This window comes from Haemaphysalis longicornis, unplaced genomic scaffold (assembly GCF_048455015.1).
Source record: "Haemaphysalis longicornis isolate Haplotype H1 unplaced genomic scaffold, Haemaphysalis longicornis Haplotype H1 scaffold_9, whole genome shotgun sequence".
In the NCBI taxonomy this organism is placed as follows: Eukaryota; Metazoa; Arthropoda; class Arachnida; order Ixodida; family Ixodidae; genus Haemaphysalis; species Haemaphysalis longicornis.
In genome coordinates, this window is record NW_027526460.1 from 78,686,975 (window position 1) to 78,701,669 (window position 14,695).

The 14,695-nt window shown below is 44.3% G+C and overlaps 1 protein-coding gene across 3 annotated transcripts in view; it reads right to left on the minus strand.

The window, feature by feature from the left end:
* Nucleotides 1-330: 330 nt before the first annotated feature.
* The window catches only part of LOC144152939 (ataxin-10), a 38,626-nt gene continuing 24,261 nt past the window's right edge, over nucleotides 331-14,695 (minus strand). The window contains exons 8-11 of one of the 3 annotated variants that reach the window (XM_077684521.1): nucleotides 12,773-12,881; nucleotides 10,084-10,277; nucleotides 8,813-8,876; nucleotides 331-530 (exon numbers count right to left, since the gene is read on the minus strand). In XM_077684521.1, the coding sequence (XP_077540647.1) occupies nucleotides 454-530; nucleotides 8,813-8,876; nucleotides 10,084-10,277; nucleotides 12,773-12,881 (444 nt within the window). In that variant the 3' untranslated portion in view covers nucleotides 331-453. Of the gene's footprint in view, nucleotides 534-5,307; nucleotides 5,482-8,812; nucleotides 8,877-10,083; nucleotides 10,278-12,772; nucleotides 12,882-14,695 lie in introns of those variants that run through there. The other 2 variants (XM_077684522.1, XM_077684520.1) reach the window with 2 other exon arrangements.

Here is a 14,695-nt window from a genome sequence, read left to right on the forward strand (position 1 = left end):
CAGCGGCTACCTTCGAGCTGGGGAATCAGCAGGCCTAAGCGGTGTGAAGAGCTCAGGCGTGGACGCCAAACAAAGCAACAACAACGTCTGTTTGCTTTCGGGATGACGAAAGCTCTGTCAACTTAAAAAAATTACACCATCTTCCCGTGGGGAACCATGAGGAGGATGCGAATCATCATAGGGGTTCCATGTAGGTTCCGTTGTGTTGCCGTCATGTTGTTTCATGTATCGGAGCACGAATGAGAACGTAGTGTGAACCCCCATGCAGAGACAGAGAAATGTAGAGAGAGCGAAGAGACCGACACCAGCGTTACCTGATCGGACACCTCCTGGTTCTCGTCTTTCTTTATTGCGTGCCCACGCTCCTACCCCGCTGCCCAGCCTCTTCGTCCGCTTCTCCGGTTGAGCTGCAAGGCGCGTGGCGATTCCCGCCACAGCTTTCCCGCGGGAAATTCAACGTCCTCCTCTAAAGTTTCCAGTTCGTCCTTTTCGTTGACGTTCAGCTTCACGTGCCTTCGTTGCATCAGTAGCTTCTTGACGTAGTTTGAATGAGTCAAGGACATAAGGCACGTTCGTAGCACTTGCTCCTGTCTCGGTTATGTAGCGCAGTGGGAAGAGCGCCGCGTACCTCCCGTTGCAACCAGAGAGTCGGGGGATTGAAACCGGCCGCCGCTAACTATTTCTTTTTTATAGTGTAGGGGGAAAGGTGCGGACGCCGGAGGGCTCAGGGATGACTAAGAGATGCTTTGCATCTAAAACGCGCCCTGCATGCGACCCCTTCGATGCCGCCTTGAAAACGGACCTCCGTCGCGACTCGGGGACGGTAAGCTGTTCGTCCCCGTGGGCGCTTTTCGCTGTGGAATGAGCCGGCGGACGGCGTGGACCAAAGGGCGGCCCGCAGATCTGGTCCCGCTTGGGCGCGGCCGCAGGAGGAGAGGAACCCCCGAAGGAGCGCGGGAAAACAGTGGACGTGGCAAACCTGTTGAGGGCTCAGAAACGAGAGGTCCACCTGTACATACTCGCCTCCGTCGTATACCCAGAATGAAGACGAGAAGCTATGGCGTGTTTCCACTGCCAGTTGCGACCGAAAAACGACCCTACCGTTTGACAACGAACTACTGACTACTAAAACTGTTGCGCGTCACCGACGGGAGAAGCAGCGCGGGGGTGAGCAGAGACATCCTATCCCAATTAAACTCTTGTCTGATGCTATCTCTCGTGCTCACCTGTCGCTCTCCAACCCAAAGGGGACCCGTTAATCTGTAGCGGCTTGCCGACTGGCGAGGCCATCACAGCTGCGCAACAGGAGTTCATCGACGCTGAAAGTTCGACGGCCACGCGTAAACCCACGCACGAAGCGGACCGCTCCCCAGCCCGAAAACTGACATTTTTCTGGTTGTCGTATATGTGGTAATCGTGCTTGGATAGGAAAATTGCGTTGCGCGACATGTCTAAGCCCCCCCCCCCCCCCCCCCCCCTTCCCTAAACCTCCTTCAAAGGCGGCGCGTGTTCTAACCTAAGCGTGCTTTCTCGTCTGCGCGGGTAACCTACAGGATTTTCGCCCGTAAGCCGTGGCGGCTGTTTGGCACATGTCTGTGAGTGACAACTGCCTGCGCGGACTTCGAGCCCTCCAATATATGCAGGTGGAGAAGTTTACAATAAACCTCAAACCTCAAACGCTTAATAAAATACGCTTCAAAGAAAATACTCCCCTGTACCATTTCGTGTGCAGGCCGACACGGCGCTTCGATTAATTTTGAATCTGTGATAGACCGGAAATCAAACCATACTAACTTTTACGCGTGATAAAATCCGTTATATAATACTAGACATCAAGCCAAGAAATTATTTTCTGGAAAGCGTAATATTACTATATATAATTTATCACTGATCAGAGAGCATAAAATCGGCTTCGAACATTTTTGCATATTAAAGCGGAGTCATCATCATCATCATCAGGGCCCCGACGACGGAGTAGCCCCGGGCCCCAAAGTTTCCTAATCCGCCACTGGGAACAACTAATGTGTGAATATTTAACCTTGCAACCATAAGCATCCGACGGCTGCTGTCATCCCAGTACCCATCACCTAACTGCCCCGCGTGTGGTATCCTTGCCACACTCCTCCACTCCGTGTGGGGCTGCCCTCTTGACCCCTTCCCATCAATAACCTTCGACAAGCAGTGGGAGGGAGTGTTGCGTAGCTCGGACCTGGGAGTCCAAGCCTCACTCGTGGACAGAACCGCTACTGTCGCGGCCAGACTTCGCTCTTTCAACCTATTTTTGCTTAATAAAAGTTCCTCTCTCTCTTATCGCCGCTGACCAATCCCTTCCACCTGATCGTGTATGTGAGAATTGTGGGGTATCCCCTTGAGTTAGGACTACATCAGAACTGCAGGTGGATGTTGAGCACATTCTTCTACAAACGAAAGAATAAGAAATGGACATGGAAAAGTCTTGATGGTACAACAGAATACGAAATTGACTTCATTTTAAGTGATAGCCCAGACTATGTGTTGTGCAGGACCTAGAGGCGCTAAGTAAGGTTCAGAGCAGCAATCACAGGGTGGTTAGATGCAAGCTAAGCCTGAATATCAAAAGAGAAAGAAGGAAACTTGCGAAATCTAAGAAACCCCGCAGGGAGTCAGAGCCAGGACGGAAGAGTTTAAAATAACTCACCAAAACAAACTTGCGCGTCTAAACGAGGAGAACGAGGATAGTGTAGACAAGCTAAATGAGAGCCTAACAATAGCAATCACAGAATCTGCAGCAGCTGTGTTATAAGCAGCGCGTAGGAAAAAAACTGAAAAACTGACGAAGGCGCAGCTATGTAGAAAAGAAACCGGAAAACTGACTAAGAAAACAAAGGAACTAATTGCAAAGCGTAAGAACATGAAGATGTCAAGTGGCGGTGGATTAAATTGAGATCAGCCTCTGCTCGATGAATAAAAATATTTATTCTATCTCAGCAGAGCTGTATAAATTGATTAACAGCAGTCAAAAAATTTCTCCCACCTCCCCTCGCGGGAACCCCTGTGTAGATGCGACGCATAGGGGGTTCCGTTGTTGTTTCCGTTAGGTTGATTCTCCCATCGCGTGAAACGTGCCGTGAACCCCCTGCCGCGGCTATGACGCAACACAATCCAACACAATCCACTTTAATCCAATCCAATCGAATCCAGTCCAATGCCTCTCGCGAGAGAGTGTTCGCTATCTGAGAGGAGAGGGGGTGAGCGGCGGAGAGCGCAGCTCGCGCGGCGAGGAAAATGGGGGAGGGGTGTGGACGGACAACAACAACGCCGTATGGAGGAACAAGGCGAGTGAATGAGATGCAGTCGCATCTAAAAAAAGACGACATTCGTGCATATAACATGGCAGTGATCGAGGAAACGCTGCAAATAGGAGGAACTATTAAAGCAACTAAGAGGAAGCCTGCCATCAGCAAAGACAGTGTACGCTCTCAGAGACGAGCAGGGTAACATTACGCGCAACATGGACGAGATAATAAAGGTAGCAGAACAATTCTTCACTTGAATATACGCCACCTACATTAGATCAGGGGAAACTACTGAGAGTACAAGCTTAACCTGCAATGTCATAGCATATCCCCGGAAATGGCACACGATCGTTCACAGGATTAGACCTGGATCGGCAAGAACCCCACACTTTCGCGCCACAAGATTCGGCAGCCTAGATGACCCCGAGTGTTCGCGGTGCTCAGCCAATAATGACATTGCACACATCCTGTGGGGCTGTCCTCGTTTTGCCGACTGTCGCGAACAAGCCTTCAAAACCGTAGGATTGGCAATCCCACCGAGCCTTAATGATTGGCTTTATCCAGGCAGTTTCAATCAGAGCGAAGAACGGCGCCTGCTCGCCGCTCTACGGAACTTCGTCGAGAACTCTGGTCTTCACCATTTCCTTTGATTCCACACCCAATTGGATGTACCCTTGGATGTATCCTACTTTTTCCCCAACTCCCATTACCTAATCCCTCTCCCCTAGGCACCAAAATTGGCTAAAGCGTAACATGGCGCTTTGTATCCCTTGTACATAAAATAAATGCGTGTTACCACCATCACTAGTTACTAATCAGGAAGTAGGAAAGGCTCTCAAGGACATGAAAATAGGAAATGTTGCGAGTGATGGTACGGCATAACCATGGATCTTTTAAAAAAGGGAGGACATTGTAGTCGACAAACTTGCGGTACTATTGTCAGAATGCTTAATGAGGACACTCACAGTGCTCATAGGCTGTAAAAACGCCAACATTATTCTAATTAATAATAACCCATAATAATACAGTAATCCCTCATTAACTCGAACTCGGATATTTCAAAATATCGGTTAAATGAAAACGTTTTTTCGCCGTGCCTCCCATAGGCGCCATGTATTTGCCCCCCTTCAACTTGAAACTCCGCTTATATCGAAATTTTCAGCGGATTTTAGGACTTCGAGTTAACGATGAATTACTGCAATAATTAATAATAGCTGTTTACCGAGGTTATAGTTAACCGCTTTGGAAACAGCCTGGATTCCCAAGAACTGAGAGAACAGGCTAGGAATTAGGAAAGGGTACTAACACATGTGTTACATCCATGTTGCCAATCAAGTGATAGAAAACTCCGCAGACTACACTAAACCCCTTTATATGGCATTGATACAGTATAAAAAAAGTGTTTCATTCAGTACACGCTTACACATTATTGGTAGCCTTGATAGACAATGAAACAGAGGTTACCTACATAGCACTTCTACACAGTATATATCTCAAAAGAAAAATATGCAACCAGTGCATACTGCCAGTGATGATGTACGGAGCTGAAACTTGGCTCCTTACTAAACAACTGGAAAGCAAACTTAGGTCTGCTCAATGGGCCATGGAACGAATAATGTTAGGTATAACACTCAGGGTCAGGAAACGAGCTACCTAAATCAGAGAACAAACCACAGCAGAGGATATCATAGTTCAAGTAAAGAAGAAATGGACTTGGTCTGGCCTTGTAGTGAGACGAATCGACAACCGCTGGACAATTAGAGTAACACACTGGATACCAAGTGATGGGTCATGAAATACAGAAATTCGGGGGTAAACTGTGGACTCGAGCAGCGCAAGACAGGAGCTGTTGGAAGTCAGTGGGAGAGGCCTTCACCCTGCAGTGGACCTGAGCAGGCTGTTGATGATGATGATGATTTTTAGTTGTCATGTAAAGGTGAAAAGCTAAGCTCGTGTAAAGAAAAAAAAAAACACACTAGCGCCCAGCCCAGGATGCTTGAAAGGCTATGGACGCAAGATCACACAAGCGGTGTCTGAAAACAACAGCGGCCACCTGGTGAGCTTTATTGAAACTTTATTCCCATTTCTTGAATGAGAGGTGAATCGGTAATGACACCCTGCTGGACCAAGCTTGCCACAACAGCCTGGTTCTCCAGGTTTCCTTCCAGGAGGTTCCTCACTGCCAATGTCACGTACTGTATGATGACTGGCAGCAACAGATGGGTCAAGGTGATAACGGCTTCTGCATGACTCCGAACTCTCCTACAAGTGAATCAACCGTAATTGCAAGTTTGAAGATGTTTACGGGGGCCATGAAGGCAGAATACACGTTTTGTTCATTAGACGAGTACTGACACAAAATTTCGAAGGCGAGATAACTTCGGAGATAAATTGTATGAACACACGTATATTACCTGCAAAATATCAGCGGCAAATACAGCCTAGAACAAATTTAAAATCAATTTTAGGGTGTGCGAAATGCAACTGAGCAGCCAGCGATGAATCTCGCGCAATCGACATTCCCTGGATGTAGAGCAAATAAACATTCAAACACGTCACGAGTTTGCGTTGGCCGCTTCCTCACTGCCGGCATTTCTCGGCGGCACGCCGCTCTGATCAGAGGTCGGAACTTCTGCTCTCGAGCAACGAACGATCCAATCGTTGGCGGCAGAGGCACCGGTATTTTGTCGGCTCATTGGGCAGCTGGCCGCGACCCAAGTTCTACTGTGGTTCCAGGCACTCTATTTTTATTGCTGTTATTACACTGGACGCAAAAACGCGCCAGGGACACGAAACACGTACTGAGAGAGTCGCCCGGTTGCTCCATAGGCGGCGGCCACAACCGCGAAGTGGCGCAGGTAGCTCGAGCGATATCTTGTTACCGCTGCACGAAACTGGACTCAAGTCCCAAACAAGGCAGCACATACGAGAAACGAGTTAATGATGCAATGGCGAATTGCATTAAAAATCGTCATCTGCACCGCTTACAAGAGCAGCAATCGAATATCCGCCACAGTGTCAAGCCCAACACAGATCTGTAGGCGGACCTATAGGCAGACTGGCCGGCTGCTCCTAGCGCGCATATCCCCACCTACTGTCTCAAGGTTTGCTCGTCGTTCTCTAGCCGCGACCAAAATTTGCACTCGCGGCGCCTGCATCACGTCCACAGTCACCTTTTAATTAAGCGGCTAACAAGATTAGTACGTAGGGGCATTAGCAGAAACTGCTGCCGACACGGAATCAACAGTGCTATGACAGCTCTGCTCTGTGATATCCGTCCGACAGTCACGTGGGCGGCTTTGTTTATACCAAATCCAGCCTTTTGCAGCACCCCCTGAAACCGAAACTGCGACTGGCCGCATTAAAAACGTCTTTAATTAAACAACCATGGCGCACTGAAGCAAACGAGATTTCTACACATGATAAGTAGGTCATTAGCTACTTAGCGCAACAGAAAAATAGAACACGATTCAAAATTTTTGTGTCAGTGCCACTTTAAAAAGACTGTTTAAAAAAAATAACAACGATACACATTTTGCTGCAAATCTTGAATAAATAATCCAGACATAAAGGAAAACAGAAGTAGCAGTGGTGACCCCCCAGCCACTTCCCGGCGATTCCTCTGTGACGTCACAAAATCTCATTTGTGCGATTGGCGGCCATCGACCTTAGCCACCCCTAAGAAACATATTGCAATGGGGCCTCCAGTTCAATTTTATCGTATCACTTGAATGGCAATGCACAGTTAACACATTGATATCCGTATTTGGAGCTTGCCTCTATTATCTCACTCCTCCCCGTATATTACGCCATTCAAGCTGAACAAAGTGTACTTTGTCTTCAAGGCCCTTTTAAAGTAGCTCCAGCATACCTTGCCAAAGCTAGTTTTACCTCACTGCACTGATATTGCAAAAGTGCAAGTTAAAATAACAAAGCAAAAAGCGGACGGCACTCGACACAAAACCCCCGTCCTACACGTTGAACCAGAGAATTATTGTCTGCGAGAGAGCTAACAACAAACACAATTGAGTGTGGCAAGAGTGAAAGCTGCAAACAGCAATACTTCTTTCAATCGAAAGTTCATTTGAAAATAAAGACGCTTTGCAAGTTCACTTTGTGCACGAATCAATACGGATGAAAAGTGCAGAAGTGTATGAAAGGGTCACGGACTTGTGAACTAGTATCCTTTTGCTCGCTAGATATTGCAAAAGCATCGAATAACGAGAACACGGCAGCCCTTAATTTATCCTACTGCTGCGGTAGTCATTTATGGTGGTATGTAATTACGTCTACTTAGATGAATTAATCCCAAGTTTGACATTTCTTAACCCCTGAACGTCCAATGATGTGCAGCTAAAAGTGAGTACAGTTGAACCTCGTTACAACGAAGTAGTATCGGGAGAGTAATTTAGTTCGTTATATCCGATATTCGTTGTAACAGTAGAGGCAAAAATCGGTTCAAACCAATCGGTAATCTGGCTCCCACAACAATCCTTAATACAAAAACGCATTATTTTAATCTTCGAACCTACTATAAACAAGGTAACCCTTATCCTTCTCCTTGTGGCATTCCGAGCTTAACTAACAAGAACATCAGACGTGAAATTACAACAGAACAAAGTTCATTTTACAAAACAGGCTTGCGTTCCTATTTTTTCGAGGAAGGATATGATCTTTGCCTGGCGGCTATTCACAGCGCTGAGCAGGATGAAGTTTTCAACGGTGTCCACGAACAAAGGGGCCTTTTCTACTTCTGCAGTTTCGGACGCCGGGAGTTTTTCCAAGTAGCTTCTCAGCCTACTAGTCAAATATTTCCTCGTTATATTCAATAGTGTGCACGGCTCTCACAGTTTCACTTTCGTTATTAAAAAATACGTGTCATTGAAATGAAGCGTGACCAACCAAAGTTCGTACGTAGTTTGCTATAGTCGATAATTTGCTATATAAATGTTCATTATAATGGCGTTCAACTGTAATCTAATGCACTACATGCATACAGTAAGGTCAGGGTATTGGACGCTTACTGCTTTGGGGGTAGCACAAAGTCTTTTTGGTGGTTTTTATAAATTATCCCTATAAAGGACATGAGATTTATCATGCACTATTATATACAGCTTCAAGGGCATTATTCTAAGTTTGCATGAAATTGCGTGGTGTTAAGAATGTCAATATAAAGAGAAAAATAGAAGCCCCTTCATAAGATGAAACAATCTTCTATTGCTACATTCAGTGATCACCTGGTAATAAAACAGCACACACTGCTCCCATAAAATTATTGGTTGTTTTGTGACATGCAACTTTGGCAGCTTTGCCAAGTTGTTGTTAGTTGGAATAGAGGATGACTCATTGGATTCGGCCATAAGTGGTTAAAAGAGGTTGGAGCACTTCACTGATTCTATCAAAGAAACATCCTGGCACACAGTGTAATTCTCCTAACTCACGGCTGCTTGCACCACTGTACACAGCTTCACGTTCCCCATACTATGAAAGAAAAAATTCCCCACTCCTTTGAAATCGAAATTTCAACAAAAGGATACACGGATTCTTGGCATCCAAGTTGCAGACGTCGAGTATCACAGGTATGCCATCCAGGTTCCTGATCTGTAATGAAAACAGAGAGGCACAAAGTACAGCCAGTCTGCAGCACATCTATCCTAGATAATATTTTCTTTTCCCAATTCTTGTTGTACTGAACTAGAAAAAATTGCCTATTTAATAACCGATTTAATGAATTTTTGACTTGATATTTACTATATCAAGTTTAGACAGCAGTACTACCATGGCACAAAAAAAAACACTGTGCAAAGAGACGAGAGCTCAAGCTCCGCAAATATTTTTGGCAATAATAACGTAAAAAGACCTAAAACCTGCTTGCATACAACAGGCAAATTAAAGCCTTCACACAGAGACACATACAGCTTGTCTTCAGTACAACTACCCTTGATTCAACAAATCCTTAAGGAAAAAATTTTGTTTCCAAATTTTTTGTTTTGCTGCACTGCAAAAGCATTTGTGGAACATGATGTGCTGCAATACCTCGTGCATTGGGTTTCTTTCTAAGCTTTGAGGTCGTGCAGAAAAGCCAACAAAACAACAGATGTGCGGAGAAACAAATTTAGTTAGTGCTCAGTGGCAAAGCCAACTTTGTCCTTTGTCAAGAACTAAGAGCTTTGTGGGGAAGTATGCACGAAATGATGGGGTATGCATAGTGTGTTGAAAAGAAACAGAAACTATGCGGCACATAGTGTTATAATGCGAGGGTATCCATCCAAATCTACTTAAGGGAAATATTCGGCTTCCAGAAGCCCTAGGATTTAAGGGTAGCACAGAGGGAGTTAACTTCAAGGCTGTCGAGGGGACGAAAAGAAGATTAGAATGCTGATGGACGAAAAGCAGAGGGGAATATTGCCTAGGACAGTTACCACCTGTAACAGGAAAAAAAAAGTATTTTGTGCCTAACAAGTTTTTTGTGCCTGCTCTAGAGCAGCAGTAGTGTTAAATGAAAAGTGTAAAACATAGGTATGTAAGTTTCTTTTTTAGTTTTTTTTTTGGTAAGATGACGCGTCATCACCCCGCTACAAAGGGGATACAACTACCAATCATCATAACCATCCTCATCAATTCGCAAAAAGAAAACGGCTTATCACTAGATAGTGAGGACCTTACACTACCTAAAAACTCATTTATGGGCTTGCTGTATGACCCACTGCCCTAATGCAATAAAAAATTTTTATCACTGAAAAAGCCCTAAAAAATATGGATCAGTAAGGTCATCGACAGCTACGCCAACTTATTGCAGACTACATACAAGGTCCTGGTGGCTCCTGTGTCGGTGGCACATGTTGCCGATCAGCTGGACCAGATCCCCCTTGAAGCCAAAGCTGGGGTGAGACGCAAGCTCTGATGACCCCTTGTCCACGCCAGTGAAGTCGTCCAGCCGTTGTGCAGGGGTGAACGCATTCTTCCCGGACTTGCCCAACAGATGAACCGTTTTCAGCACCTCTGGAAGAAAACCACGAAGGTCACGACAGTGGGCGTTCATTGATTCAATCTTTAAATTCCTTAGTTACACTTAACACTGCTTACGTGCTTTCAATCCAAGAGCACTATGGCTGAATCCTTTGGTGACACTTGTCAAAGATATATACACACATGCACAGATGTGATAACATATGAAACTTATGATGGCCCCACTCTTATTTAAGGGGGCACACTGGTCTTAGAAACTTCGTTTTGCTTTCAAACCAATTTTGGTGCAACATCATGGGCTTGTTTAGTTTTTTTTAGCTGATTTCAAATATACAATTAGTTTTGATGTGAGTTAATTAGTTTTTGAGATAATTAAAAATATCCCTCGATTGTTTTTGAGAACACTAGGGGCAAAACTACTCAGCAAAATATTACCAGCAAGGCATGAATAGATACCAGAAGTTGTGGAGAATTAAACGTGGGAAGCAGTTTTTTTTTTGTTTTGTTTTGCAATCACATACAAAATTTACATCAATTCTAACTTCTAGGTTTGAAGTACTCCTGCTAACCAAATAAAAATAATGCTAATTAAACGACTACTGAAACCCAAAATGCAAAATCCGCTTCTATTATTGGATGTTTTAAACATTCAGCTCCACAGTGCGAAAGAAACGGTCTTCCTAGCAGCACTCATGCTGGGGTGTACCTCTCAAGAACTCAATCACTGCGATACCACTTGTGGCGAAGAAGTTGGGAATTCAGAAATAATTGTTATTTTTTGTTGAAATCGGGCTTCTACGGCTTTTATACCTGGCACCATTCCAAGTACAGAATTTTCAGAGGAAAAACTTTGCAAATATAAAGAAAAATGATACCTAAAAAAATGCTTTTTTGGGAAATTTTTTCTTTCCCAAACACCCATGTGCCCCCTTAACGAGCTCTTATTAAAAACTGCAGGCAACATTTACGAATAGGGGTAGTTGGCGTCTGCTAACTATGACCTCTAGTTAGCATGTAAAAAAGGGTTTCCTCACCATTTTTGCTGAACAAGTCATTGAACTGGACATAAACATGCACGTACATGAAAGCAGACCCTTACAAGAGGCACTGGGCACCTTCTACATGATCTCACAGTTATTTCTTACATTTTAATTTCCCACTGGTTCACATTAAATCGCATGAAAAATGGCTACTTGTCACCTGAAGAGCAAACAATAAAGTCACACAAGCTTAACACACCACTTGTGACAGAAAAAAAGAGTCATTGGAAGAATCGTGGCCGCAGTGCCATACACTCCAACCTCATTATAACGAAGTTGAAGGGGAGCCGCCATTATTTCGTTATGTCGCATTATTTCATTATATCAATTATAACAGGTTAGGGCAATGCATGCTCAGTTGGAATGCACACCTATAAGCATGCAAAAAAGGAAATTTCCCTGCGGCCCACTGTACTGCTACGCGACCACGCATGCGAAGGAAATTGAATAGAAGACAAATATTTTGCTTGCTCAATGCACAGACTGCCTAGTTTATTGCCCGCTAGACACAGCTGGAAAAAAGTCCGTGATGATCCTGTCTTTCGGACATCGCAAGTAAAAGGCTTCCTTTTCAGCGGTGGCGACCGCTGAAAAGGAGGTTTCTTTGTTCCCATGGCGACGGCGCAAACAGAATCACTAGTTGATGCCATTTTCGCCCCGTCACCATGAGTGCCGAAGAAAGGACGTAGAAGGTCAACCACATCGAGTGCATGCGACAACACTGGCACATCGAACGTGTGGGCATGGTAGACCACGGCGTCTTCGTCGTCGCTTGCGTCAGTTTGTCCGGTGACATCTGTGACAATAGCACGTCGGCATCGGTGTTGAGACAGCCATGCTACTTGCTCCGCTCCACCGACTGAGCGAGAAGGATGGCTGGCTCAGCTGCGCGTGTCAACACGGGAGTTTTAAAACAGCAGCGCCGAACAAGATTGGAACTCCGGGGAGCACTTCAGTTTTTATTGGGAGGGGAGATTGATATTGTATTTGTATTTGTATGTTTGCATTTATTGGCGCAAGGGTAACTAAGACCAAAGAGCGCCAAAACTATGTCGCGTCGTTTTTCATGAGATTGATATTGTTCGTTATATTCATTGACAGGTCTATTTTACTTCGTTACAATGAGGTTTCAAATGCATGGTTCTCAATGGATATTTAAAGGGGAATTTAATTTACTTCCTTATATACATTATTTCACTATATCCCATTACATTATAATGAGGTTCAAGTGTACATGTCGTACGTCTGCTTCTGCCCGCACGACCAGGCAAATTTCAGCAAGACAAAATTAATGAGATTGCCTGCCAGAATTAACTTACAAAACTACCGTGAGCTTGAGACTAACTTTTTTTCATCTCAGTTTTACGAGGGCTTCACTTTTGGCATGTGACATTGCCTCCTGGCTCACCTTCCCCCATATAGGAAATGCCAGCTTGCTGCCCCAAACCATTTCTACGTGAAATGCCATAAAAACGAGGACGAACGTACCCAGCGCAGTAGCCAGAAGCTCTGCCCCACCGTTGAAGAAATCTTTGAAGCCATCATGAGACGAAGCCAAGCAGAGGACCTTCAGGAGCTTGCCGACCTCAGAAATCTCCTGCAAAGAGGCACAGTATTCGAAGGCATAAAATGAGGTGCACAGAACACTGCTTCGCATATAGTTTTCGCAAATGGGTGCTGGCAAGCCAGAGTAAATTTTTATAAAATGTAATTTTTGGGCGGCTGTGGTAAATCATTGTGCATTGTCTCGTGTTCTTTCTGTCATCTTCATTTCCTGTCTGTGCAGTGAACGTTCAGAGCGAATTTAAGCGTACGTACAAAAGAACACAACAAAGGCAATACACGGTACAAAGACAAGCACCTTGTCCTCATTTAGCACCTTCTAGGGACATGACAGGTTAGGAAAATGACAACATAACTTTTAATGTATGTGCACACTTGTACTGAGCGCATTTTATAGCGGGCATAAATGTCACTTATTAAATACTTCTCTACCACGAGCAAAATAGGCTTGTTTCAGTTTCAGTTTCTGCAAAGTATTCTGTCTCGTCATAAAAGTGCAGTTGTATTATTTATGAGGTGGACAAAAAACCCACTCTTTTTTTTTTTCGCTTCCAGTGTCTAGTACTCTACATAAGTGTATACAACAGCTACCAGGAAGAGTCACCAGATTATAAAAGCAATCGGCTACACACCTGTTTACACCATCAAATTTACTGGCTGCCATGATCCTCAATTCTGTAGGTATCTTCCACTTACACCCCCCTTCTTCTCGTAGGCGTTATCTCAGAAAGCATTTGTGCAGCATTCTTTTATGTCAAAAACAAACGTAGGCTAAATGACATGATGTAATTCCAAACCAAAAAGGGTTCCATTTGTCATTGAACAAAAAGTGTAAATGCCATGAAAAGCGCAACCTTTCAGTAAAGACAGAGAGTTGTTCACTGAAGTTTCTGAGGTGCCTTTACAGGGGCCATGAAGAAAAAATACCACTTTGTACTATTTGAAAGAACTTGCCTTTGGTAACTCACTTAACTCTATACCACGCACATTTCTTTTTTTTTTGTTTTTTTTTTTGTACCGGACAAAAACGCAAGAAATATGGAAACACTCAAGTTTCATGCTGCAGTGACGTAATATGGGCAGGAGTGACACCATACGGACCAGCAATAAAAGCAGAGTTATAAGTGACTGAATAGCACGTTAGCATTCAAGTGATACCATCAAATGAAACTAGAGGCCTCACAACAGTCGCCCAGTTATGTTTTCTGTGGGTTGCTTAGGTCGGCAGCTGCCATCGCACAAACGAGATTGTGTGACGTCATCGAGAAATCACCAAAAAGTCAGTGGGGAGTCGCTATTGCTTCATCAGTTTTCTTTAACATCTCTCTCAATCTTTTGAAGTTCGCGACAAAATTGGTGTCATTGTTATTGGGACAATTAAGGCAGTCTTTTTAATGACCTAAACTTGAATTTCATCTTCACAGCTCGTTCAAAGCCCATCAAAGTGGCAACCTGAGAAATAGGCCCCTTAAGGGGGGGACACTGCTCTTAAAACAGCTTCCTTTAATTCTTTTAAGTAAACTATGTGAAGCTTGTCAGCCTTGCTGCTTTTTTCCACTAATATCAAATATATGCCCGTATTTTTTCAGTTGGTCAATTAGTTGCCAAGATAATCGGAGGTAATTAGTCATTTTTGGAGGAACAATATACAAAACAGTGTTGGTCATAAAACTGCAATCTTTATGTTTTCCATTACTATGAACCCTGGTGAGTGCAACAAGAGCACCACTTGGAACCAATTTTACAGCTCAATAAACCTTGGTGGCACCAGTGGCAAGGAACCATTTCAAATGCCCATTTCAAACACCACAGTTTAATAAGCTGTAAAATTTAGTTCCAAGCGGTGCA